Genomic DNA, 27,924 nt, shown 5'->3' with positions numbered 1-27,924 from the left:
AAAAACTCTGTACTTTTGTCTAATGATGATTTTTTTTGATTTCAACAAAGGAGATTTCGTTGCACTCAACAATTACCTTCATTCCATTGACTGGACGCATGATCTTTCCGGTTTATCACTTCAAGATGCGTTTAAAAAGTTTATATATATTTTTTCGATTAGCTTAAGACAATGTATTCCAAAAAGGAAATGTTTGAAATCATTTAAGACACCTTGGTCTAATAAAAGTTTAACTAATTTAAAAAATGTTAAAAATAAAGCTTTTAACAAATTTAGAAAATCAAATTCCAAAGCTTACATACAGCTTTTCTGCCAATTTCGTAAAGAATATGATTTTCTAAACAAGTATTTGCACAAGCAATACATATTGAACATCCAAAGCAGTATTTCTTCGGATTCCAAAGAGTTTTGGACTTTTTTAAATGGAAAGAAAAGTTCTTTAGCTCTTCAAAAAAATATGGAATTTAATGGTAGTATTTTTTATGATTTACAGAGTTCATGAGAACTTTTCTCAAATTTTTTTAAGTCGGTTTATGTTCAACATTCCGAATTAAAGCTCCATCAAACAGAAAATGTATGCATTAACAATGCTAATGACTCAAAACATCATCTCTTTGAGTCTGACATTCTTAATGGTATCTCAAAATTTAAATCTAGGTCAAATACTAGTCCAGATGGAATTCCGTCTCTGGTTCTGAAGCAATGTCAATTCACATTAGTGTTTCCACTACTAATAATTTTTAATAAATCGCTCTGTACTGGCGAATTTCTTGATGAGTGGAAGTTCTCATATTTAAGTCCTACCTGGTCCTGGTCCAAAAAATCTTGTAACACATTACCGGGCTATAACTAAGCTCACTTATTTACTTATTTAAGGTGGCGCTACAGTTCTGTGTGAACTCACCCAATTAACTTCTTCATCTATGACACATATATGTAAATAGTAAACATTGAAGTGGTTTTTACTTTCGACGTATAGAAATTATATGATATGTTTTGCATTAGTAAACAATTTCGAACTAGAGCTTTTAATCAACTATGACATTACGACGGTAGAGAAGTCGAAAAAAGTTGGTACTCCGATTCCGTCCGTCTGTCTGTTTTTCCAGCCTCCTACAGTCCAAACAATTGTATTGATTGCAAATAAGGTTTTCAGCCGATTAGCGTAAGGCGTTTTTTTTTCATTTTAGTTATTCGAAAAATAACAGCAGTCCCTATACAAAATTTTTTGATTAAAACATGTGATTTTTCTAAAACTTTCTTTAAATTTTGTGTTCTTAATTTGGCTTCTTTCTACAAGAAAGGAGGCATACAAATTAAATAGTTAGACCATACTTTGCTGGAAAACAGTGTTTTAAAATAATTTGATAACTAAAGTTATCATTTTAGCAATTGGAATGTGTAAAGGTTACGTTATAATACTCGTACACATTGTGTTAGTTAAATTTTGCTATCCTCCTTTAGAAAACATAAAAGAACATTTTTAAGCGGAGAGTAAAAACTCATCTAAGTGTGTGATAGATGAAAAGTGTGGATCCGCCCTTGGCCGTAATGTGAATATTTGATCGACTGTGGGCTTTCCTGGTCTAAAACCACACTGATAAGGATCTATCAGGTTCTTGACGATGGGCTTTAGATGTTCACATATTACGGCAGAGAAGATTTTGTAAGCGATGTTAAATACACTGATTTCTCTATAGTTAGTGTAGTTTTTCTCCTTTTTTTTTTAATTGTACTGGGTAGATAATATTATGCATATAACCACAGGTGCTTAATTTTACGCTTAAAGACCCTTCAAATCAGAAATAACCAGTGTTTTTTATATATGTAACCATATAGATTGTTCTATGCTGCTTTCACTTTACCCAATTCATGTTCCTTCAAGACCTCTCAGGGAAAGAAATGATTTTGCAAAAAGTTAATAATATGATTTTTCGAACTTTATAAAACTAAACTGTAGCCAAGTGTTGAAAATAGTCTAAAATTTCGAAAACATAGTTTAACATGATAAAAAAACTGTTTAAGTTAGTATATTAAATATCTTCTAATTTCTGATATTTCAGAATAATGAAAAAATGTTTGACCCTCAAATTTTTCAAATGATAAAACAGAAAAAACATCGAATTTTTGTTAATTTTAACGAGAAATATGAGAAATAAAACTTTAGCTTTAATAACGGATTGGAATTGTCAACATTTACTACGAATTTTGTCTTTGAAATGCATAAAAATAATAAAGGTTTTCTTCTAAAAATCTTCTTTACTGATGTAGACTATTGACTCATTACCTCGGAGGCTGTATTAACAAGCAGGACTATATCACTTGAGATTCGAAAAGCCCAAGAGTTAAAAATCTTCTCTATCTCCAAAGTGTCAATGTTTCGTGCAAGCTAGCGGTATGGTTTAATCTTCCTTATTCAAAAACAACAAAACAGCTTTTTTCATTTCATCTATTTCTTTTTGAATGTTTTAATTTTAATTATCTTTGTAACTGTTTAAAAAAACAATAAAATGTAAATTATTTATGATACAAGCGTTTAAATATTTTAAACTTCGTGTAAAAAGTTATTGAAATGGGGCCGATTTGTAAAATTGAAATTTTTGACATTTCTCGATGTTTCAAAGTCCCTAGAATCTAAACCCATGGTTTTTAGAGAGATGATTGCGAGTACAGGTATGTTCTTTACTTTCGATGGTTAGGAATAACTTTTTTCGCCATCCATATATCAAGAACTAACAAAGCTATCAAGTTTTTATAAAACAAAAAAATAAACTTAACAAATATTTTATGAAAAAAGTTTATATTACGAAAATTAACTTTTTAATTTATGGTAGAATTTATAAAAAACCCCATTTCACAATTTTACAAAAAATAAAAATGTACACATTTTTTATTTAAAGTCTCGATACCGTGCATAGAAAAAACGCAACCTTCAATTTTTGGCTCACTTCTTTAAATGACTTAAGTTCTTTAAATTTTTTGGATTTGCATGAGGTCACAATTGGAAGTTATTAATGTGGAGCAAACCCCAGCCTCTTAACACATAAAAAGTGATTCTATATATCTAAATAAATTTTGAATTTTGAATTTTGCCTTCGAATTCGGAGTTATTCCTTATGAAACGTTTAACTGTCTTCAAATAGAGCAAAAACTTCCATTGAAAACGCCAATCGCTTTAAATCAAGAAATTGAATTTCTTTTCTATTTTTTTGAATATATTTTTTTCTAAAAACTTCCCACTCTAGTAATTTAACTTTTCAATTTTTGTAATATTTTCTTCTTTTTCTTTTCAGGATAAGGTCATGAGCAATCGGATATTTCCAGAGTAACTTTTTCATCGCTTTCAATAAACAAAATATTTATCAATAGATTGTGTGATTGTTTGTTTACAAAATATTCATTAATATTTGGATGCGAGTGGGCGAGAATAAGAGACCTTGCTAGTATTTCCTACGACTACCGAATTCATCAGCAATATTATTTAAAATGGCATTATTTCCTTCATCGTCACGCCCTCGTACACTTATGGAACAATTACTGGCACGTAAAATTGATACTGTTGCACAAACTGGACCTGGAGGTAGCCGATTGTGCCGCACTGATTCTCTAGACTCAACCAGTAGCATAGGTTCGTTGGGTTCAATGGTGCTTGGTGATGACGTCTGTCGATGTGACGATTGTTTGCTTGGAATTGTGGATTTGTATGTCATTAGTGCTGAAGCATCAAGAAAGAAGGTATATATAAAAGTTTTTGATATACATTATGTAAATTTCTAAGAAACATACATATAATATTGACCGAAGCAGAAGGTTTCTGAATGATCAAGATTATTGACTATAGATATTCTCTATCACATTTCTTAAAAAAATGAATTTTGCGTACATTTTGAGATACTCTATATGAGTCAAACTAATAAGAAGTACAGAATTACCTTGTCAAGTTGCAAAGGCCAGAAGGAGAGGCTGGCTCTTAAAAAAAAGACACTTCTTGTTTTCCCATTCATAATGAGTCATATCATAAATTGAAATCAACATAAGATTAAGTTTAAAAATTAATTGGTAATTATGATTTGCTGGGACAATTTATAAACTTTACGTTCATTAGATGAAGTTACATGTATGAAACAACTTACTACACAATTTTCGCAATTAAATATTTATGATTTCATGGAACAAACAGGTCCTAGTTATACTTTTTGTTTTTTTTTTAACCAAAACTTGAAACGTTATAATTGTAAGCTACTTAAAACAAACAAAAAGCTCATATTAAATCAATATTAATAGACTGGTTTTTGAACACATTTATCACATCAAATAAATCACAAAACCAATATAAAATTTTAATTTAACCAAATATTATTTGAATTTATTTTATTTGTTCGCATTAAATAAACAGCGGTTTGTGCCTTATCTGCGGTACAAGTTTATATAATTTTTGTATTCGACATGAGCCGTTTAACTCACTTCTTTTTTAATTGTTTTTACCCTAAGGAAATATTGAACCAGGGTTTGAATGGTTTCAAAATACCTTATGTTTCAAACTGGTTAAAATTAGCCTCAATTTAAGGAAAATGGTTAATTGATCTAGCTGATTTCGACAAATAATTTTGTTTGTCCTGTAAAGACTTTTGAATAAACATAAATATGTACATTTATTGCTCTGCAACAACTGAATAAATCTGCAAATAACTATAAATGTCACGTAAGTATTAAAACATAGTATTAATCCATCCAGTGCTGCAAAAAGCTTACTTACAGAAGTTACACTTCATATGTGATGGAAATATTTCAATCTATCTTTTGGTAGAAACAAATTAATCCTGAACCCTGAATTTCTATACCTCGTACATATATCGGGCTTTTAAAGCACTCAAACTATTCTAATTTATATGTCGTCATCAGCAAGCCGTTTACTGGAGCCCTAAAAAACTTCAAAATTGAGTTTTAAGTTTCTTATTTAATTTTCCAATAATCATCATTTCTTGTCAGTCCAAGTGTAAAGCTGACAGAGTTTTTAAACAGTAAAAGACAAAGAAGGTTCAAATATTCTTTTTTAATAACTTGACACGACACAAAATTTTTAATTTTAGACTAGAATTCAAAACATCAACTTTGAAATAGTATTATTCGATGATGAAAAAAGGTTGATTTCATTTGCCAGTGGTAGCTTGGTCCTTTCAGATTTTTTGAACTCTCATTATTTTATAAATTGAGATCAATTTTCTTTCAAAATAACTATTTTCAAAATAAAAGAGGTTGGGATGCGACCCACACTGATAACTTCCCATCCCCTCTTTCGATGTGCCTTGCTTAAAAGATTCGTAAGATTTTGTGTTTTGTTAAAAAGGATATCAGTTAAATTTTTCTAAAAATTTTAAAATATCCAACAATATTTTGCATTATGATGAAATAGTTTGATTTCAAAATCTATTTTTGTTAACGAGATTTTACCCAATTTTAGTAGCATTCTTTAACGTTTAATTCTTACATATTTAAAAGAATACAAATTGGATGAATGAATTTTATTGGAAGTCAATGTTTTTTATCGAGATATCGAAAACCGAACATCAATTTTTACTACTTTTGGTAGATTTTAATTTTTTTATGAAAAAACTGACTGTCGGATTTTTTTAAAAAATTACTGAATGTTGAAGACAATTTTTTTTAAAAATGAAATTAATTTGAAGGCTGTATATCAAATTTTTGAAAACGTATTTGAGCCGAAAATCAATGCTTACGTACTTTTTTTAGGTTTTTATTTTTTGTAAAAAAAACTGTCAATTCGATTTTTCTCAACATTTCACCGAATTTTGAAAACAATATTTCTTATAAGATAAAATAATCGGCAAACTGTTTAAAACATTTTTGAGTCGAAATTCAATTTTTACCAACTTTGAGTAATGTTTTTTTAGGTTTTATTTTTTATAAAATAGTGTCAATTCGATACAATTTCGAGGTGACAAATATTTTTTTGTCAGTTTTTTGATTTATAAAAAAACATTTTTTTGGATTTTTTTTCTAAAAATATATTTATTTGGTATCACTTTACAAAACATAACATAACATTTATTTCAAGTCTCTAGCGTAATTGGTTCGTGAGATGGGAGACGGACATAATCCCGAAAACCCACAATCCCGACAATTCAAAATCCCGAAAACCCACAATCCCGAAAACCCAAAATCCCGAAAACCTAAAAGCCCGAAAACCCAAAGTCCCGAAAATCCACAATCCCGAAAACCCAAAATCCCGAATGGCCAAAATCCAGAAATTTTCTTAAATTTCTGATATTTATTTCAAAATAAGAAAGAAAAAAGAACTCAACAATAACAATTCAGTAGTAAAATATTCTTATGAAAATTAAAATTTCAAATAGTTTAAGAGTATGGAGATAAATCGTCTTATTTTATATAATTGTGTGTTATATGAAATACCTTTTAGGAAATTAATATTGAAACGTTCCTTTCGTTCCGAGTAAATTTAATTTTTTTTTCTTCTAGCTTATACTTTTTTTCTAAGGTTTTTTTAATTGGTGACTTTCAAAAAAAAATTGTAGGTTGTCTTTGCAATTCTCGATCTTATATAAAAAACAGTTTGATTTCGCGATTTTGGGTTTCCGGGATTTTGGATTTTCGGGATTTTGGGCTTTCGGGATTTTGACCCCAACCCTTTGTGAGCTATTTGGGTTAACCAAAATGTTCACCTTTTTTTAAACTGCTATGGTAAAAAAACCCATCCACGCAATTGTCTTGACAGACTTTTCTGCGTCTTTCTGCATTATTACCTGTATAACAAAATTTATTTAAAGTCGATATCTCTATTCTTGATGTATGGGCGACGAAAAAAAGTAGCGAACGTACGGAAGTACGGACGTATCAACGAACGTACACACGCACGCACAGACAACTTTCTACAAATCTTTTATTTCGACTCTAGGGACCTTGAAACATCGAGAAATGTCAACATCTTTAATTTGACAAATCGGACCTATTACAATAACTTCCTATGGGAAGTTAATAATAAAGATGATTTATTGAGATTAAGAAGATGATTGAAAACAAGAATGTTTAAGTCCAAAAAACTCAGCCAATTCTTTACATGACTTAAAAACCAAGCAAGATACGGACAGACACACGAAAGTTGTTTACAAAATCAATTACTACGGAAAACCCAGTAAATATTAGAACCACAAAAAGTTAAAAAACGTAGTATTTAAAATCGGGATAAATCGGCTATTAAACATAAGAATCCGTTTTGCAGACTGAAGAAACATGTTTTAAAACGATATATGCTAATTAGAAACATTGCAAACTCTCAACAACAACATGCATAGAAATCAAGGCTAACACAACATCTCTGCCATTTGGCATCTTCTCTCTTCCTAAAATATAATATGTGCTCTGTTCAAAATTAAAAAACAATTAGCTCCATTGCTTTAGGTTTCTTTTTTGCTTTTTGTTCTTTAACACGCATTTTTAATACTTGTTTAAATTAAGATCTCCTGCAGCACCCCTGACAAAACGTTGGGAAAGTTATTGTTAATTTATAGATTTATTGCAAAACTTACAATACCCTTTTTATTTTCAAGCATCCTATTATTAATAGTCATTGAAATGTGCATCAATTTAGTACTTGAATCTGCACCCGCAAAAATTCAAAGTGATTCAGAAGTTCCAAATTAGTGATCGCAGACAAAGCCCTTTATTTGTTAATAACACTTTGAAAATCTCTGTCAATTCCTCTTAATAAAATAATCAAGGCGAAGTTTTGTTGCTCCAATGGAACTTGCCACATGTGAATGGACATTTTGCCTAAATAGTTTAAGGTCGGGTTATCTCTCAAAAAAATCCTTTAAAACAGTAACAAGTTGAAATTCGATTTGTGTTAATTCAGTGCAGAAAATATAGGCTTGTATATATGTTTGCTACTTAAAAAACAAAGACGTTAAACATAATAAACGTATTGTCGAAGAGATAAAGACAAATTCCTGGTTGAAACTGTGTCCAAATTGGTATAATTCAAAAACCGTTTAGGTAGCAAAAACTGACTACATTTGAAGTGCTTTCAAAAAGATTTAAAAAAAGGTTTTATTGTCATTTCGAAAATATGCTAAAATGCTAAAGATTTGCTAATACTGTTAACAAAATTTTGGTATGAGGTTTACAACAAATCAACGATAAAAATAATAAGAAGCAAACATTAATTAAAGCAACGAACCACAAAACTGAATACGAAAAATAAAATTTTTAATATTTGTTTTCAGTTTTGCAGTTGTTAAGAAGTCAAATAAAAATCTCTGTTTTTGGTCAAAAGAAATTACGCCAAAATATTATTTAGAAACAAGACAGGAAATTTTTCATTTAATGTCAAATTTTTTTAGCAAAGCTGTTTGAATTAGATTATGTTTTTTTCTATTTAAAAAAAAAGCTCAGACAAATTTTTTTTAAGAAGCCAAAAATATAAGTTCTTTAGTTGTTTGGTTTTCAAAGGATTGCAGGGTACTGTGTGTTTTCAACACATAATTGACCTATGGATTCGAAAACTGTGCATTATATGTATAGTGATGGCCTAATTTATTTGTTCGCTTTCTTTCAATGCCTGCCAGACATGATCTTAATCATTTTCGACTTAAAAATAAAATAAATTGGGTGGTGCGAAAGTCCATTGAGAACCAAGGCCTAGTGACTTACAACTCTCAACCAATTCTGTGTGCGAGTAATGTTGTCAGGAATGGAGGGGACCTACAGTTTATATGCCGACCCCGAACGGCTAATTTTGAGAAAGCACTTTTTCATGACAATAGTTACTCTTGGAGAATTTGTCAATTCCTCGCAAGAGGCAGTACCCGTGAAAAGACTTTAGATGGCATAGGCAGGGATCGAACCCAAGACCTGTAGCATGACAGTCCAACGCACTAACCACTACTTCGACTTATTTTCCAAAATAAATGTAGGTTTTGGCATTAGAGCCTTGTTTTTTTTTATCAAAGTTTGTCATTAAATTTATTTTAACTTTACCGATGACCCCATAAATCTTAGGAGGAAAGAAACAAACTGGCGAGAAGGATAATTAAAAAAAATTGGGTGTGGCAACAGTCCGTTGAGAACTTTGATTTTTAATAAAAAAAATTGTCCTTAAATGTTACAAGATTTTACAAGCAATATTAATATGGGATGAAACAACTTTTAAATCATTGTGTTTCTTAGTTCTCAGGCCAAAATTAAATTTTTACTACTGGATTTTATTCCCAAATTTTAAGCAACAGCTTTATTTATCGCCAAAAAAATCGATTCTAAGATCAATTTTTGACATTTTTTATTACAAATTGTTTAAGGTTTTTTATTCTGTAGCTTCGATTTTTTCTTGTTCCAAAGGTAGTATTCGAGGTGAAAATATTTTTTTATTTATAAAAAAGAAAATCGATTTTTTTTCGAGTTTATACTAATTTGGTGTCAGTAATACTGACGTGACAAATGATTAAATTGCAAGTAATTGAAGCTTTTCAATTACATGTAATTATAATAATAATAGTAATTAAGATTCTTAAATTAATTAATTGTTAAGTGATTGTAAGTGTATGGAGAAATGACTAGTAATTAATTTTTTAAATAATTTTTTTGCTACTCTGGCCTTTAGTGACATTGGTTTGTGAAACATTTTGGGTACACGATATTTATAATTTTGTTTTTTATTTTTAAGTAAAACATATTTCAAAAAGTTATTAGCTTTATTGAAGGTATTATAACTGTACAAAAAGTACACGTTTTCTAACTGGCACTAAAATTCCACTTTTTCAATTGGGTTTGGCTACCTTAATTCAAATTCGACTTCAAAAGTAATATTTTACGTCAGGTTCTTGAAATACCAATTTTTAAAATTCGAGAAAAACACGTATATAAGGCTTTTTGAGGCTTTCTAAGTTTATAAAGTTGTTATTTTTTTCAATAAAATCTTTAAATCTATAATCCTTTTCTTCAATATTTACTTAAAATGTTTACATTTTTTCATATTATAATATTCAAAACAACTTCAAAAGTTTTAAGATATACATAACCTATCTTACACAAATCTAAAAGAAACGCTAAAATAATTTTGCTAAAATAGCTTTCAAAACAAAGAGACAAAACGGTTTGAAAGTAAGTTAGGTTTTTGTAACGAATCTGTTGTCTAAACAATTCAATTATATCATTATTTTTGGAATATATTAAAAAAAAATCTAAAAATATTGTTTAAAATTGATATTTTAAAAACAGCACTAAAAATTAAGTCAAAACTAATCTTCCAAAATTATTAAAGTATCACATTCAAGTCGCATCTTAAAGAGAAAGATTTGTACTTTTTAAAATCATCATATAAATAATTATTATTAAAAAATATTTTGAATTTTAACTTAGGCTTAAAAAACCCGTTTTTGGTTGTTTGTTGAAGGGAAATATTTTCAAAACCTGAGGTGATAGATTCAAATTTTGAGCATCAAGAATTCTCTTAAAAAAGTTTTCTTTTGTTTGTGCAACATAAAAAAAAATGTAATTTTGTCAACTAAGTCTAATAAATTAAAGCTTTGATGGTTCTTGAAATATGTCTAAATTATAAAAATGGGAATTTCCAACATAAGTTTTGGTCTTATGATTATGTTACCCGTCCACAGCCATTCGTTTCTTTTTTAACATTTCGCCAACCCTGCATAATTCTGTTGTTTGTTTGTTTTTATTTGGTTATTTTTATTATTTTTTAATTCAGTTGATGACGTTATTGAATAATACATTTTAGGTTTCTTTTACAATTACTTTCGCCACGCAAAGTCGCAAAATACTGGAACTACATTTGTTATTTTTGTACATAAAATGTCTCTACAAGCTGCCTTCACCTGCACTCTATCTAATCTTTACTCTCTGACTCCATCTGCTCTGAGATCTGAGCTCTGAGCTCTAAAGTCTGCGGTCTCTGCTGTCTCCAGTCAATGTTATGAAGTGATCGCGGTCGGCTGTTGGTTGTGTTCCGTTCCCGCGGAAGTCTTAATATTTCGACATATCAGCAAGAAAACGTACCCTACCGTATATACTTTACCTACCTACATATACGAAAGTTTGCTGTTTTATTTAATTAATTTAAGAATAAACTTTCAGACACTTGTTAAAAACACTTCACAAACTGAAGAAAAGAATAAGAAAAGAAAAAACAATGTAAGAATCTGGTTTTATTACGTACGAAACAGTTTTATTTATATTTTTATTTTTTTAATGACTTATCGATCATGCTTTGCGGTATAGAATGAATTATTAATTTTTAATGATATAATAAATCAGTGACGTAGTAATTATTCGGTATACTCGTATCATGATGATGATTATGATGTGCATAGCTTATCATTTATCAGTTATGAAATTTGTTTGATGAGTAGGTTCGGTGGTTGGTATCTAAAACACATCACGATCAGCTTTATTTTTTCTTTCAAGTGACAGTGACGTTCGTACTACCCTACCTATATTTTCAATACTTATATATTTATATACAAATCATCAACTAGCTTATCAGCTCTAGAATGATAGAATGGAATAAATTAATTTGAAACTTGAATGAGACGCACATTGGTTTGCGAGTCGAGTGAATGCTTAAAAAATTTGTATTCAATTTTCTAAATAGGCATGTACCTACCTAGAACTGAAATTTATGTATGGTGTTTGACATTTTGAGTTATAGTTGACTTTTTTTGTTTCAAATAAAAATATCTTATTATTGTAGGCTTGAACTTTCTCATTGTTTGTTTAGCAATGAACCAACCATGTTTCAAAGCTGCCAACTGTGAATATTTGGCAAATAAATACGGCAACGCACTTTTTGACTGGAATTTTTGTTTACCAACTTTAGTGAAACGTTTCAGTATGAATATAAAGCTGCTACAGTGGGTGTTGTTGGTGCTACTGCTGTGTTGTTTCTGTAGCTGCTGCTACTGGTGGTGGAGACAAACATGTGTAGTATAGAATAATTATCACATAAAGCCTTATTCGTTATATTTATATGATGATGAAATGAAAAAGGCAGTGAGCCTGAACGCATATGTCAGGGACTTAGTCAGATATTTCTTTTCGGAGGGGCTGCTTTTTTATGTTGAAATATTTAGTCGTAGTTCGTAATTTGTTATTCAATATTTTGTGGTGGGAGCTTTATGAAATTAATACAACCAAACCACAATCTAGCTTCTGATCTTTTTTAATTGTAAGTTTTGTCATCTTTTATAATGTATTAGTTGTCGATAAAGCAAAAAATAACTCTCAAGACTATTTTTAAAGTTTGTTAAAATTAAAATTGTATTCTATTAATTGCGTATTTTATGGCTCATATACAAATTGTCACTGATAACACTGGTCATACAAACAAAACAGTACTAAAAGATGAAAATGTCTTGAGTTCGAATTTCGCCTTTAAATTTGTCTAATCACTTTAAGTTTTCAAAACAATTCGCTTTGAAAATGTTTAATACAACGAAAAACGATGTTTTTGAATAAGAACTCAATATATCCCTTAAAAATAAATTGTATTATTATTTTTCGAAATGCAAATCTTTGACTTCTTGATAAAGTTTAAATCATTTAAGTATGATATTGTTTCTTAGTTTTTGGAAATTCTTATTAGTTGTGAGTCTTTATTTGGTTCTGTATAAAGTTTTGAGCAACTTTTGAACTTAATACTTTTATAGTTTTCAGAAATAAGATTTAGAGTGCTTATTTCGATTTTTAACTTGATTTTAACCATATCTTCTCAAGATTTAAAAATATCCGTTTTCAATAGTATTTTTATGTCTTTAATATAATTCAGAAACATGATACGTATAATAGAATTGTTTAGACCGCACACTCGTCACAAAAACAAAGATTACTTTCAATCCATTTCGACCTTTTTTGACGGAAAATTGTTATAGCAGAAATGATCCTGCATTTCTTTAAAACTAATTTGAAACAACTTTTAAAGATTTTTCAAATATTTTATGAAATACTATAAATGTTTGAAATGAATGTGGAACAAAGGGATTATAGATTTGGATTAACATCACGAAATAATTGCAAAAAAGCTGTACATTTTAAAAGTAATATCTCAACTTTTTACAACAAAAGTTTGACTTGAAAAAAGAATCTAAGAGCTTAAATCAAAGAAAGATATCAGCTCTAAATAATTGATTTAGTTTATTATTTTCTGATAGAACGCACTTTGTCTTATAATCAAACAACAAATTCTTGCAAACAAAACTTGCGACTTTAAAAAGGCCACTTTTCATCACTTTTGTTTTTCATATTCTTCAAAGTTTATTGAAGCAATTTTGCTTTGTTTTACTCAGCCCCAAAACTTATAAATACAAGAATCTATTGATTTTTAAGCTTGAGGGTATTTTTCCCAAAGAACCACGCACCCTTCGGAACGTCTCTGTTTTCAGCTTAATAAACGGTACAATTATGTGTGGTATCTTCGTGCGTCAGAGATTTAACAACCACTCAACATCAAAAACAGCCATACAATCGACAAGACTGTACCGACGACAGACGCGACACGAAGCTTTGTACTATGTGTACTTAATATCTTTCGTTTGCACCCAAAAATTCATGAGCATCAAATTCGAATAGCGTGCGTTGAAAGTGAGAGTGACAAAATAAAAAATGGTATATCTTGTCATCATCGTGTCGCCGCACCGCGTCGGTACGTCCATATATTGATATAAATTTATGCGTTAACATAAATATCTAACATCTTAACGAGCCTTCCTTTTTTTAGTTTGTATCCCCACAAAAATGGACATAGGTATTTTTTGTATTAAAATATTAATTTAATTTTTAAAGAGCAAATGGCAACACTATTGTTGTTGTTGTTGTTATATTTTATTTTGTAAAATATTAAGTGAACTTTGGATAGGAATTTGAAATTTTTTTCACACGTTTCGATGAAATGAAAAAGAAAACACGTTGGCGGGTACAGTACAATAATTCGTCGTCATACTCTATTATAATCTCTATTTCCTATTATGTTAACAACAAAAAGAAAATTACATACTAATTGTGTCAAACTTCATAAAAGCACCTACACAGTTTGAGTGACAATTGAAATGGTTACATAAACATTAATCGTAAAGTGATAATCTGCATTCAACCCACATACATGTCAAATCGGATCCAAGTTGAATCATAGTTTCAATTCAAGTGTGAACCTCCATAGGACAAGGTTAGAAATTTTCAATTCGTCTGAGGGAAAATCTAAAGCTTGAAGTTGAAAACTGCCTTTGTAAACACAAACCGTGGCTTCAACTCATTCTTTAAAAACAAAACTGTCCGTTTTGTTGAAATAAAATATTCAATTGCCTTAGGGTTGCATTATTCGTAGCTTAGATGGTTTGAAACTCAACTGTCAAAATAAACTTACATTAGAACCAGGATTCAATTTCCAGAGAAACGACAGACGACAGCTGTTTTAAAGTAGGCATCAGAAGGACTTAACCACAGGCTGACCATTCACGTAAGAAAAAAACCACGCAAATTGTCTTGAGCAAAAATCAAAATTGTTTTGATTCCTACACAGACAGCAATTACATCCCTATTCACAACATTCCAAAATTTGCGTAGTTTCTTTTATATTGTGAATGTGTCGTGAAAGGTCGGCTTATAGTCCATAAGGAACAATACTGTAACTTTGATTGAAAGGTTTAATATTTTGATATTTAAAAACGATTGAACTAAAAAAAGAAATTAATGTGTGTTTTAACTAAGGTCCCGAATTACTTGCGAAGCATTGACATTTTTACCAACTTAAGATTATTATTATTGTAGTCTTTTAAGGCCTAAGTTTGATAGTTACATTTATTTATTTACAATATTGTTTGTTAAAATTAAAAAGTTTTAAAAAACTTACAATATTTAAACTATGCAATTATAAATTTAAAATGTGAACATTGAACTTTAAAAAAAAATAAAATAGGCAAAATTTGAAGTTGATAGTGTTGATTATTAGCATAAGCCTACCCCAAGGCTATCCAAGTGTCTCTAATTTTGACTTCGTTATACTAATTTGTGCTTATTTGTACTGTCACTCCATCTTTTATTTGGTCATCCTGCTGATCCATTGTTATTTGGTTTACATTTTGTTGACATATTTGCCCATCTTAAGTCCTGAAGTCTAGATACATGACCTGTCTAGTTCCATTTTAGTTTATTGTAGAATTTCGGTTCTATTGCGAATATCTTCTATTCATACCCATTGACTTGGTATATTCAAAATGTTCCTTTCCATTTTAGTCTTAAATATCCCTAGCTGGGCAAGTGTTTTTATAGTCAAGCTTATTGTTTGTAGTCCTTAAGTAAGGATCGGATAGGTAGAATAGTAGATTCCAAAATATATATTTCATTGTGTTTGCACTTTGTAAAATATGCTTAAGGCTCCAGAATTGTTTAAAGCGATTTGTGATGCGTCGGTTAATTTCTTAATTTTCTTAGTCCCTTAATGATTTTTGCTGTTTCAAACATATGTTATCATGTACGTACTCAATCTTTTGTTGTGTCAATTGTCATGAATTTAGTTTTCGATTTGTTTATTTCAAGTCCGTAATTTGTACACAAGTAGTGCCCGTGGCATGATGGTATAGCGCGTTAAACTGTCGTGCTCGAGGTCTTGGGTTCGATCCCTCACGAAAAGTGCTTTCTTATATTAGCCGTTCGGATTCAGCTTAAAACTGTAGGTCCCCTTCATTCTTGAAAATATTACTCGCACACAGGAATGGTCGAGAGTCGTAAGTCACTAGGTCCTAGTTCTCAACATGCTGTTGGGCCACCTAATTTTTTTTTATTTTACACAATGCTGTTATTTCCGTCAACATGCCTTGAATGTATGAACCTTTTGTAGAAATAAGAAGTATATCGTTTGCATATCTAAAATTGTTAACAACTTATCCACATATCCTTATTCAATACTTTGTCATCTAGTTAATTTTTTGGGAAAATGTCTTCCAGAACTGAACTTAATAGAAATGGTGGAAGCGGAACTTCCTGACTAACTCCTCCTGTTATATTAAACTTGTGTCCTATATCCTCTGGTTTTATTCGTGCTGTGTTATTTTTGAATATATTTTTAATCGTCTCTAATATATTCGGGTTTATGTTTTGATTTTTCAAAAAGTAAGTGTAAATTTGTTGAATTGCAAGATATCATGGGCCAATTGCCCATTTTTGTAGGGAATTCCAACAATTGCATTGAGTGTTTCCATTTTAAACAATAACGTACTTTTTACTTGTTAAAAGTGAAAGCTACCCAAAAAGCGGGTTATTAATAATTGAACCTCTGTATATTTTAACTACTAAGATTTAATTTAAAATTTATGCATAATCTTCTTAAAATATATGCAAATTATGCTTCGAATTTAATTTAACCTTGTAACCTTCTGTAAACCTTGTTCTTTCAAAAACAAAACTTAGAAGTTTGGATTCGGATCACACTAATAAGGTCCCATCCATGCCGGTCGGTCGAATTTTCTAAACGTGTAATAAAATGCTAATAACATTTTGTCATGTTTAAGATAAAAAAAAGTTTGAAGTCAATATCTTTCATTGTTCTTATAGTACTTGATTCGAAAGCTGTTACTTATTAAAAATTTCAAAAAAAAATTGTATATAATGAAATAATTTTGAAGTCAATACCTTAATTTATTCTCGAGATTTTTGAAGTGAACATCAATTCTTACCAATTTGTGTTTAACATTAAATGGAAAAAACTGATAGTTAGATTTTTCTAAACATTTTACTAAATGTTTAAAAATAATGACACAAAATTTTTACCAACCTATTGTTAATGGTTTAAATATTTACTAGTGCTATTGCTAAACACTTAGCAGTTTTAAACATTTCATTTCATTTTATTAACAAGCATCGAAAACATGTCTAAAAAGTGACAGTTCGTAAAAATAAACCGATAATTGGAATTCCCAACGAATGATTAGATCATTCCATCCACTGTTCTTATAAGAATAATTGGGCAGATGTCATATGGATTTAGCAGATTGCGTCATTTTAACTCAAGCACAATTTTAAGAGATATAGTAAGATGTTAAAATCGTTTAAAATTAGGTAAATTATCTTTTAAGTAATTTGCTGAATATGACTTTCATAATTTACTAAAACGTTACAAATTTGTTTATATATTAAAATTAGAATAAAGGTAACCTCTTTCATTGTTGTCAAGGTATTCGAGTCGAAAACCAACTTTTACCAACATTTAGTGGTATTCTCTTTAGTTTTTTTTTATTTATTGTAGAAAAAACTGTCAATTAGATTTCTAAAAATTTTACCAAATGTCAAAAGTCGTTTTTGATGCACAAGATTATTAGTGTTAGTTCAATATATTTTGACTTTATACAAAATGGCATCACGTCGCAGTGGATATAAAATTTAATTTAAGGCACCAGATTCAATAGGCATATTTGGGGTCAACCACATTTTTAACTTCCTTTTTAAATTTGTAAAGTAAAAAAAACACACACTCATTTTATTAGAATAGTTATTTCTGCATCTTTTAGTGTATTGGGTATCGATACCGGTTCTTCAGATATTTAACAACAGTTCCCAAAAAATCCCTCCAAAAATCAATTTTTTTAGATTTTAGGGACCTTAAAACGTAGAGAAATGTCAACATTTCCAACTCGACAAATCGCACCGATTACAATTATTCCCTTTGAGGAGTTAAAGCTCATAGAGATTTGCTTTCGAATTTCAATATTGAATTGAATGGCGAATAATTTTAAAACGAATTCCGACCATGATTTTCTGTTAAAAAATATTAGATGTGTAGGTATACGAGTACAGAATCATTTTAGTTCCTTTTTATTTAAAAATTGTTATCTTTTGTTGTCACTAATCAGGATATACAACTTCCAGTATTTATCATGCAACAAACCGCATACGAATTTGTATGTCCTTTAAACGTTTTTATGCAGTCTTATCGTCGGAATTAAAGAATACCATGTTCAATGTCACAAGTATTAATTTCTTTAATTTTTCAAGAATAGAAATCTTGATTACTATTTTAATGAAGACAAAAACTGTATTACCAGACCAATCTACATCAATATAAGCGATAGTTTGACAGATTACTCCATTGAATCTCTAGAACTTCCGCAAGGTCATATTGTTAACTAATATTTTCATTCTAATACCAAAAATAACGTATCTGCATATACATTCCATTGAATAGCAGCAAAAAGTTGCATGGAATTAATATAACGAGTCATGAAAAAATTTACATATCCTTGCTCGATTTATCAATTCAATTTTTGTTGACTCAGAACAACATCAAAATTCATCGATACAGAAGTTTATGACCTTTCTATTACAAAATAAGTACAAACCAAATGAACTAAAACAAAAACCAAAAATTAGCATTATGCCAATGAATAATTTAAGCCTCACAAAGTTGCATTCAAGTGTCACATTCCTATAGTGAAAGTATCAAACCGCAATAAAAACTGTTCTTAAGTAATCATCACCGTAACGACTACTGAGAGAGAAAAAGTTGTATGTAATAAAAAAATATCCAAAGGGAATTTTATCGTATTGCTAAGTAAACACTTACATTGTTTACACATTGCAATTCTTGAGATAAATTGGTTCGTTCAAATATTCAAAGCATGATCGGGATTTGAAAAATACGTAATAGATTTTGATTTACGACTGTGCGTTTTTCTGCTTTTTTCTTAAACTAACGTTCTGTGTGGTCTTCCTTTTACAGTATGGAACAATCTAAAATCTAAATAGTTATTCCCCCCATAATATTTGTAATTATCTTAAACTAAAAAAGGAACTTCATCACCATCAACAATCATCAAGGCCAAGGCGTGAAAACAAACCGCGAAAATAGAGACATGGAATTGCCAACGGAACGCGAATAGAATTAAATAATAATTGAATACCCTATAGTAGAAGGAGAAGTCATCCATCAGTGATCGTGATCGTGATCGTGACGTTTGCATAATAGTAAAATTTAAAGTGTTCTGCGCTGGCCCACCCACGCGTTCAGCAGGTCAAATCTCTTAACTCGCTTCTCGGCTTCTCGACTTCTCGACTCCTCGGTGTTGTATGTAGATATAATCGTATTTTCTACTCGTGCCCGTATAGTACTTTAATGAATCTCGAATTGAAAGTCAATTGCATATGAAAACAATTTTATTGTCCAAAGAAATTTAAATAGCTTTCCGCCCGTTTTTTAATAGATATATTCGTACTCGTAATTCGTATATCTATATGCTATATACGGGCTACTACGAACGAGACTTTAACTTTTCGAATTCGAAATATGTGAACAGTAATGTTTTGTTGACGTTTGGGTACTTAGGATTTTAATTTAAAAAAATAATGTCTACCTGTGCGTATCCTCAAGTTAAAATTTACGAAGATTTCGATAAGATGAGTGCCAAAGAGGTCTATTATAATGCAGCTGGAAAAAAGGTCACAGTGAAATTGTTACATTTTCCGGATATTGCACCGGAGGACGTTCACAAAGTGAAGTTCTCCGACGATGAAGAAGGCTCTGACGATGATAAGGTCGGGAGTATCTCGAACCTCTCGTTGGCAGAAGAAGCTGATGAAAAAGATGCAGAACACAATTTCGTTGAGGAGAATTATGCTGACGTTGATGACGAGGAGGAAAATCAATCGGCAACCCCTACCGATGTTATGTACAAAAAGATTTTGAGAAAGAAATCTAAAGACAATTTGCTGCACCAGAGAAAATGCAGTAAGGCCTTTGCTGAAGCTCATGGCATATCGATAACTCCACCGACAGGATTCACAATCTACGGAACTAGTGAGCTGGAATTACTAGGCGAAAGGAATTTGTTGGGAAGAAGATCACCCATTGCTTCGAGGCGGTCGTCTTCGCCGTCGAATGGAGCTTTATGCTCGGGATATGTTCAATACTCCAAATCGTTGCTAGAGGTGCCAATGCCAAGGGACTATGGATATGCGTCCAGCGATGATTTGAGTTCGGAGTGGGATTCGGATGTTCCGACTTCTTCGTCGGAGCAGGCAAAGGAACAAGAAACAAAGGTATGTTGGCATGGTTTGTTTTTGTTTGTCATTGCTGTAAAGGAAAAGTGATTTCGTGATCCTTTTTTCTGGGTTGATAAACCTAAAAACGTAAAACTTTTAATTTGTATAAGCCTTGTCAGTTCATTTATCAAATATTAGCAATATTTAATGTTATGTATTTAATCGCAAGGTTAACCCAAGGTTAACCTGCTTCAAAGAATACATACAGATTTGACTTTATAGCTTTTAATTTTTTTATTTTACATGCTCTTTTTATTTCTTGGATGTTGGAGCTAAATACCAATTTTTAGCAAACCTACAAGCGATAGAAAAAGTGCCGGTTTATCAACACAAAGTTACTGTTTGGAATACTCTATAATCCAAGCGTGTAATTTGTCCGTATTTATTTGAAGAAGGCGAAGATCGATTTGACACATTTAGATTTCATTACGTGGGTCTAAGCAAAATATCGTGTTTTTGAGAACGATTTTCAAACTGAAGACGCATTAAAGTTCAATGTAAATTAAATTATAGTACAGATACTGCCTAAGAATGTGAGAAAAAGCAATCAAACATTCCCCCGACAAAATCACATGCTACAAATATTCTCGAGGCGGTCCTATAAATGATATTGTTTTTCAGATTTAATGCCAACTTAAAAAACTTTTTAACAAAATGCATCGCTGTGCGGGGTTTTTTTAACCAAAAAATGAATGACCCACTGCAGAGGGTCAATACGTTTTTGGATCGTAGTAAAGTTCACACCTGTCAAAATTAGTATGTAGATTTCACTTTCAATTACAGTCTAGGATATACATTAGTGTTAAAAAAGTGAGTTTTTTTTTAAATTTGGCAATAGTATTTGACAGCTGTCACTTTATTTATGCTAGGTTTATTTTGTAATTTTTAAATGAATGGACTTACTTAATAGTTTCGCAAATCATGCAAATTTATTACCAAAATACTAGTTCAGTCCTCATGAGCTACGATCGGTTTATTAAATGAAACTTTTGGTGAACCCATCATCTCGCGTCTTAGATCTATGGCATGACCTCTAAGACCGTGCGATTTGTCACCGCTGCTGGTCTATTTTCTGTGATTTTATGTGAAGTTGCTTGTCTATCTAAATAAGCCCAAGACAATTGACGCATTGAAAGAGGCTATTCGGCGCGTTATTGCTGACCAAATGCACCAAAGTGGCCCTATACGGCAAAAACCGCTCGAAATTTGGGCCTCTCGGTTGAAATGTTGTATTACCAAACGTGGCAGAAATTGTTGAAATATAATGGCAAACCTTTATCTTTATGATAAAGCTCAATCTTTATCTTTATGATAAAGCTCAATTATTGGCAACAATTTTAAATTATATGCCTTTTATTTCTTCTTTAAAAACACGCGCCTAAAAACCGAGTTTGAATAACATAGGAAAATCAGCAGCCATTAAACAAAAGCTTATAGGTATGTGTCTTATTAAATCACTGTCGGAGGTTAAAAATTGTACTGAATAACTGTTTGGGGCACCAGGTGTGGTATGCCACTACCCGCATCCCTCCTTCTTCAGGACACTGGAGGATTTGGAGTAGGTCCGAGGTTTAAAAATACATAAGCGATGGGCCAAAAGTTCACAGGAATTTTTCTGGACTTTTGGTCCACTCTTGTTGGTTAGTTCATTATGCACTTATAGACTTTTAATCCACGCAAAGACGTCTAACCTTTCTTCGATATTTATATACCCAGCATATTAGCGTGTTTATTAGAACCACCGGCATCTGCGAACAAATAAAAATATTCTCAAAAATGGCTCTTATGAGGAAATTCAGATTGAAATTGTTGGTCCCCTTGATCTGTATCAAAACATAACCTTGTTCTTCACAAAATGTTACTGTACATAAATTCTATAATTTAGATATCATCAAAAAATAGTTCCTATACAGTTACAACATCTTCAAGGTCTAGCTGCTTAAAAGCATTAAACCGATTAAAGTAAGCACTTATTTTTATGCGCGTTAAGTCTAGTTTCACAATAATAGCCAGAGTATTATATCTATGTGGCATTAAGTGATATGGGAAACATAAATGACATTTATTTCGATAAGAGTGTGCACTGTGTAGTTTTGAAGTGCATTTCTTTAAATTGTGACAATGGGAAAATTGTACTTTTTCAATCGTTAAATTAAATCGTTAGCGTCATTTTAATTCACTTATATTTATGCATCTATTATTATATAAACTGCATCAAACAGGCAACTAACTGAACTGAACTTTGCTTCAGACAATTACCCATGTTTATTGCTTAGAAGAGATCAAAAACGTATGTGCTCAATAAGTTTAAAAAATAACACTTAATAGCGAAATCCATGATCTTCATTTTTATACCATTTATTTGATATGTATAATACCAGATACGCAAAGGATGGGGGGTCAGCTAGTAAGAAAAAGAGGTATTTTAGAAACATTAAGGATTGAAATGGATTTCAGACTCCTAACAAGTATCGGACAATATTTACTCTTTCCAATACTTTTTTTGCACGGTTTAAATAATAAACTTGGGGCACACATCCCTTTCCTAACATTCAATCCTGTGGGTAATGTCGGTCTTTCAACGACTGTCAAATTTGTTCTAGATTTTTTGGATCAATAGGTCTCTGTACTAAAACTTTGGTACCGAAAAATGTGTTAGTTAATAAATAGGAACAATCATGTCATTCATGCCATTTCTGCGAAAACAATTTTTAAATATAATAAATTCCGTCCTTTTTCGAACTTTTTAATGGCATCATATTCATTTGGTTTTTGTTTTTAATTTTCAGCCATCTGGATGGCGCAAAATACGCAACATAGTCCAATGGACACCCTTCTTCCAGACGTACAAGAAAAAACGATATCCATGGGTTCAATTAGCCGGGCATCAGGGCAACTTCAAAGCTGGTCCAGAACAAGGAACCGTTCTAAAAAAGCTTTGTCCAAAGGAAGAAGATTGCTTCCAGGTTTTGATGCGTGATGTACTACGGCCATATGTGCCAGAATATAGAGGAAAAGTGACAAGTGAAGATGGCGAACGTAAGTTTGACAATTTATAGTTTATAGTTTTAGAAATTATTAAAAATTTTAAAATAAATTATGCATAATTTCAGTCTATCTCCAACTACAAGATCTTTTGAGTGATTTCTATCAGCCCTGTGTTATGGACTGTAAAATAGGTGTACGAACTTACTTAGAAGAAGAACTATCCAAAGCTAAAGAAAAACCAAAACTCCGCAAAGACATGTACGAAAAAATGATACAAATTGATCCAGATGCACCGAATGAAGAAGAACACAAGGCCAAAGGCGTTACGAAACCTCGTTATATGGTCTGGCGTGAGACAATTTCAAGCACTGCTATTTTGGGTTTTAGGGTTGAGGTGAGTGAGAAAATTGAGGAGAGTCAGAAGAACTTTAAAAATATGATTTGAATTTCCTTTTTTCTAATTTAGGGTATCAAGAAAAGTGACGGGACAAGTTCAAAAGATTTTAAAACAACAAAATCTCGAGAACAAATCAAAAAGGCTTTTGAGGAATTCATCGAAGGATATACTCATGTTTTGGTAAATAAACTTTTAAGTTTTATATTTTGTATTTTGATTTTAAAACCTTTGCCTTTACAGCCCCGTTACTTACAACGTTTGCGAGCTATTCGTGCAACTCTAGAATGTTCCGATTTCTTTCACACCCATGAAATCATCGGAAGTTCATTACTTTTTGTCCATGATCGTTCGCATGCAAGTGTTTGGCTTATTGATTTTGCCAAAACCGTAAACCTACCCCCAAACCATGTCATTGATCATAACACAACCTGGAAAGTTGGCAACCATGAAGATGGCTATCTCATCGGAATAAATAATCTCATTGATCTTTTCTCCGACATTGAAACCAATGCAACCACTCCCAATGAAGATGCAATTAGCCCATAAGAAAATATAAAAGATCCTGTACAAAAACAATTTCTTAAAAAACGCGAGGACCAATCAAAGATTAAGAGATTTGAAGGAGTCAAAATAAACCTACACATACATAGATACCTAATTTTAATTTTGTGTAACCTAACTTTTTGCTGCAATAATAATCAGAAATTTTGTTATAAAATCAATTCAATATTCAAGACTGATGAAAATAATTTATATTTGAAACAAAACAAACAACAATATGTAAATCGCAGATTCTCTAAAGCTTTTCTTTTTAGTATAATTATTAACAATTTATTAATGATCTATATAATAATTTATATATACAAAAAAGAAACATGCGTAGTTATTTGCGTGCAATTTACATAACTTATTTATAAATTGCGCTTAACTGAGATTGAGCTCTGGCATCACGTTCGATATTAAAAATTCTGTGAGTGTGAAAAAGATTTAGTATATAATTTTAGAACAGCAACAGAAAAAGAAAACTATTCAAACACATTCTACTAAAATTTTATGGCTTTATTGGAGAAAAAATTAATCCAAACACGTGTATAGTAAAGTCGGAAGAAAAAAACAAGCTTGCATGTCGATCGCAAATTTCAAATCGCAATAAAGCTTTGAGAATAATAATTGGAGATACGAAACATGAAATATTGGCTGCTGTAATCTGATGATAAATTAGTTAAAGGAGTATTTAATTTTGTTACGTGCAAAACATTATTGCTGTGAGTTTAATCGATGACGAACTTATTCGTATTCTGGCTTAAGAATGTTTTGATACTTTTTGGTATTTGGTTTGAAATTTGAACCCCAGACAAATTGTGCGCAAATATTTGCAGTCTCAAATTTTCGGGGGGTGATACGTCAAAACCTTTTTAAATACGTCTGTACAGAGCAAAATAAAAATATTGAGTGTGTACACAACGAGTAAATATAATTTAATTCGTGGCGAAAATCAAATATTTTTGTCTGATGTATGTTTTTTCAGGAATGTTAATAAAATACGATTATTTATAAACATATGCTACCGAAGACAGCTTTAAAAAAACTCGATAAACATTTCTACAATAAGAACTCTAATATTCTATTAAAAGGGCAAATAAGACTCAAATTGAAAGGGGTTTTTAATGCTGTATTTTTGAAAAATGTTGAGCCTTGCTCATTCGCAGCTCGGTTCTTTTAATTTTCTTCAAACAAAAAAGTATGTGCCTTAATGTGCGGTTGCAAAGTATGAGTTGGACAAACTTACGACAAAACTTAACTTATTGTAAGATTTTTTGCAAGAGTTTGCAGGCATATTCAATAAAAGTACAGTATACTCCTCAAGTTTGATTCATTTTTCAAAGACTCAATTAAATAAGATAAGATAAATAAGGAAGCGGCATGTGGCCACCATAACACTTGTAAAATATAGAACGATCAAGTTAGAAAGCTATAAAAACATTTATTTTTACCGGAAGCTTTTGGGATAATGCAAAAAATCAACTAAAGACATCGTATTATTCTTAATCATTCATACGTTGAAACAACTTTATTTTACAAGACGCAAAACAAAGAATTAACTTTACAGGGCAAACTTGTCCTTTGATTCTACTCAAAACCTATTCGCGATTCTGCTTTAAAATGATTTTTTTTCTAAACATCAGGCTTTTTTAAATGTATGACATTCATAAAATGGTAAGAACAACCAAAAACGGGATTTTTCAAACTAAAGTCTTGTCTGTATAAACAAGAGCTTTAACATAGGCCCACACAAAATAGTCTAAAGGCGTAAAATCGTGGACCGGTCTCGAACGTGAAAAAAAAAGTTGGGTATCATCTCACGGTAGCGCACACCGTTCAAAGTTACGTTACAATTCGCATCATGGTCCAATGATGCCACCAGTCCATAAACCACACCAAACTTTGACTTTTTCCGAAAGAATTGGTAGCTCTTGCAATGCTTCTAACTTTTTTTTTAGTATCTTGCTAAGTTCTCGTAATTTTTCATTAGCTGTGAGATGAATGATGGGTCTTCATTTCACTTTATTTGACGTTTTAAAACAAACTTGAATGCAATTCGTTTTAGAACTGATTTCAGATCCAAACTCCAAACATACATATGTGCTGAAACTTAGAAATACCCGTTTTCAACAATATTTTCATATTTTTCTGTATGTATTCCAGAAACTTGATGTCATGCCCTTAAGACAACGAATTCGTTATACCGTTTTGCGGTTTTTTGTTAAGAACCGTAGGTGAAGACGATAACGAATTTGAATTTTTTTGAAAATAAGAAAGATACTGAAAATATTTAAACGGAATATTAAAGTAAGGGATTTGCAGGGTTGGAAAATTATAACGTATATTATTGAAAAAGAAAACTATTTCATGAATCTCAAAAAGCATAATGTTAGTTTTTTTTCGAATTATAAAAGGTTGTATTTGAAGTCGGATTGCAATTTGTGGAAACGCATCAAAAATATAGTAATGGTCTTAGAGAACATATTTTTACAGAAAATTAGTTTACAAGCATACACTTCGTTTTATCTACTATTTTTTGGTATACGTTTCGAATTCGTATAAATACACTCCACTTCAAGTGAATATGCACACACATTTTCGAAAATGCTTTTTAAATTTGTTTCTAATATTGAGGGTTCTTGTGACATAAGTCGATGCTAACTATTCTCTTAGGTTAGGGTTAGGTTAGGTTATAGTGGCTGTCTAAGTTTAATGGCCCATTGTGATACCACATGAATCTTGAGGCTTCCTCCTAAGCTTGAGTCCCTTACGAAACGTGAGATGCTGATTATACCGATATGATTTAGATCGTTTAGATCATTAAAGAAGCATTCTCCTAGGTAATTCTTGCGTTTTCGAGCTAGAGCAGGGCGTGTGCAGAGAAGATGAAGAACCGTTTCATCCTCTTCCACGTCCATACAGCTTCAGCAAAAGTCATTTAAGAATACGCCTAGTCTCGTGGCGTGCTTTCCTATTAGACAGTGTCCGGTTATGACACCTATTATCGAGCTTATATGCGATCTGCTTAGAGAGAGCAAGCACCTTGAACGTTTTAAATCCAGTGTTAGACAGATGTTTTTTGTGGCTTGACACGTGGTGATGTTGTTCCACCTGGTGCCTGCCCTCCTCGCAGCGTCTTGCATTAGCAACAGTTTACAAGTAGCGATTGGTATGCCAGTACTTGCCAAACGTGGTAGGAAGGGCTGCACTGTACCGTTCCTGGCGAGTTCATCTGCCTTACAGTTACCTGGAATGTCTCTATGGCCCGGCACCCAACAAAGGTGAATATTAAACTGTTGCGCCATCTCAATTAGAGATGATCGACAGTTATGGACTGTTATAGAGTTTGTAGAGACTGAGTCCAGAGATTTGATAGCGGCCTGGCTGTCGGAGAAAATACGGATATCAGATGTTGATATCACGTTTTCTTTGAGCCAAGACAAGACTTCTTTAATCGCCAAAAGTTCCACCTGGAACACGCTACAATGATTGGGAAGGCGGAATGAGAGACTTAATTTCAGTCGTTCAGAGTACACACATCCACCAATGCCTTCTTTGGTTTTTGATCCATCTGTGTTAGAATGGATTAACTCATCCTCCAAGAATGTCCTAACCTCCCAAAAAGATCTGGTAGGTATAGAAATTTGGAATTTTCTGTCGAATTGTAGTTGGGGGATGGTGTAGTCTGTGTGCTTTGGAGTTGATTCTAAGTACCTTAGAATTACGGAGTGGCCAATGTTGTTGTTAGTCCACTGCGACGAAGCATTGAGGCGAATAGCAGAGCTTGCAGCTATTTGTTTATTTATTTACTTCATCTATCGAGTTAACTCTTGCAGATTGCTTTTAACTACATACTAATTAATTAGTTTATCATTTAAATATTGCTTAATAACATTCCTTTCTAGGCTTATATCTAAATATAATTC

At 31.4% G+C, this 27,924-nt stretch overlaps 1 protein-coding gene across 3 annotated transcripts; it reads left to right on the top strand.

The window, feature by feature from the left end:
- Positions 1–3,343: 3,343 nt before the first annotated feature.
- LOC129943395 (inositol-trisphosphate 3-kinase A) lies at positions 3,344–24,177 on the top strand. Of its 3 annotated transcripts, none has more exons than XM_056052802.1 (6): positions 10,947–11,181; positions 18,752–20,067; positions 22,860–23,109; positions 23,184–23,452; positions 23,525–23,635; positions 23,696–24,177. In XM_056052802.1, the coding sequence occupies exons 2-6, from the start codon at positions 19,375–19,377 to the stop codon at positions 23,999–24,001; spliced, it is 1,629 nt and encodes a 542-aa protein (XP_055908777.1). In that variant the 5' UTR covers positions 10,947–11,181; positions 18,752–19,374; the 3' UTR covers positions 24,002–24,177. The 3 variants fall into 3 exon arrangements, with proteins under 3 accessions (XP_055908779.1, XP_055908777.1, XP_055908778.1); XM_056052803.1 differs by having other exon boundaries at positions 10,947–11,202; XM_056052804.1 differs by lacking the exons at positions 10,947–11,181; positions 18,752–20,067 and adding an exon at positions 3,344–3,735.
- The last annotated feature ends 3,747 nt before the right edge of the window (positions 24,178–27,924 follow it).

Source organism: Eupeodes corollae, chromosome 1 (assembly GCF_945859685.1).
Source record: "Eupeodes corollae chromosome 1, idEupCoro1.1, whole genome shotgun sequence".
Lineage (NCBI taxonomy): Eukaryota > Metazoa > Arthropoda > Insecta > Diptera > Syrphidae > Eupeodes > Eupeodes corollae.
This window is presented reverse-complemented; position numbering and strand designations above follow the sequence as displayed.

Bases quoted from the DNA above. Each gene is read 5' to 3' on its own strand.
- LOC129943395 (XM_056052802.1), top strand. From the start codon at position 19,375: ATGTCTACCTGTGCGTATCCTCAAGTTAAAATTTACGAAGATTTCGAT. The intron at 20,068-22,859 runs GTATGTTGGCAT...TTTAATTTTCAG, and splicing joins CAAAGGAACAAGAAACAAAG to CCATCTGGATGGCGCAAAAT. The intron at 23,453-23,524 runs GTGAGTGAGAAA...TTTCTAATTTAG, and splicing joins TTTTGGGTTTTAGGGTTGAG to GGTATCAAGAAAAGTGACGG.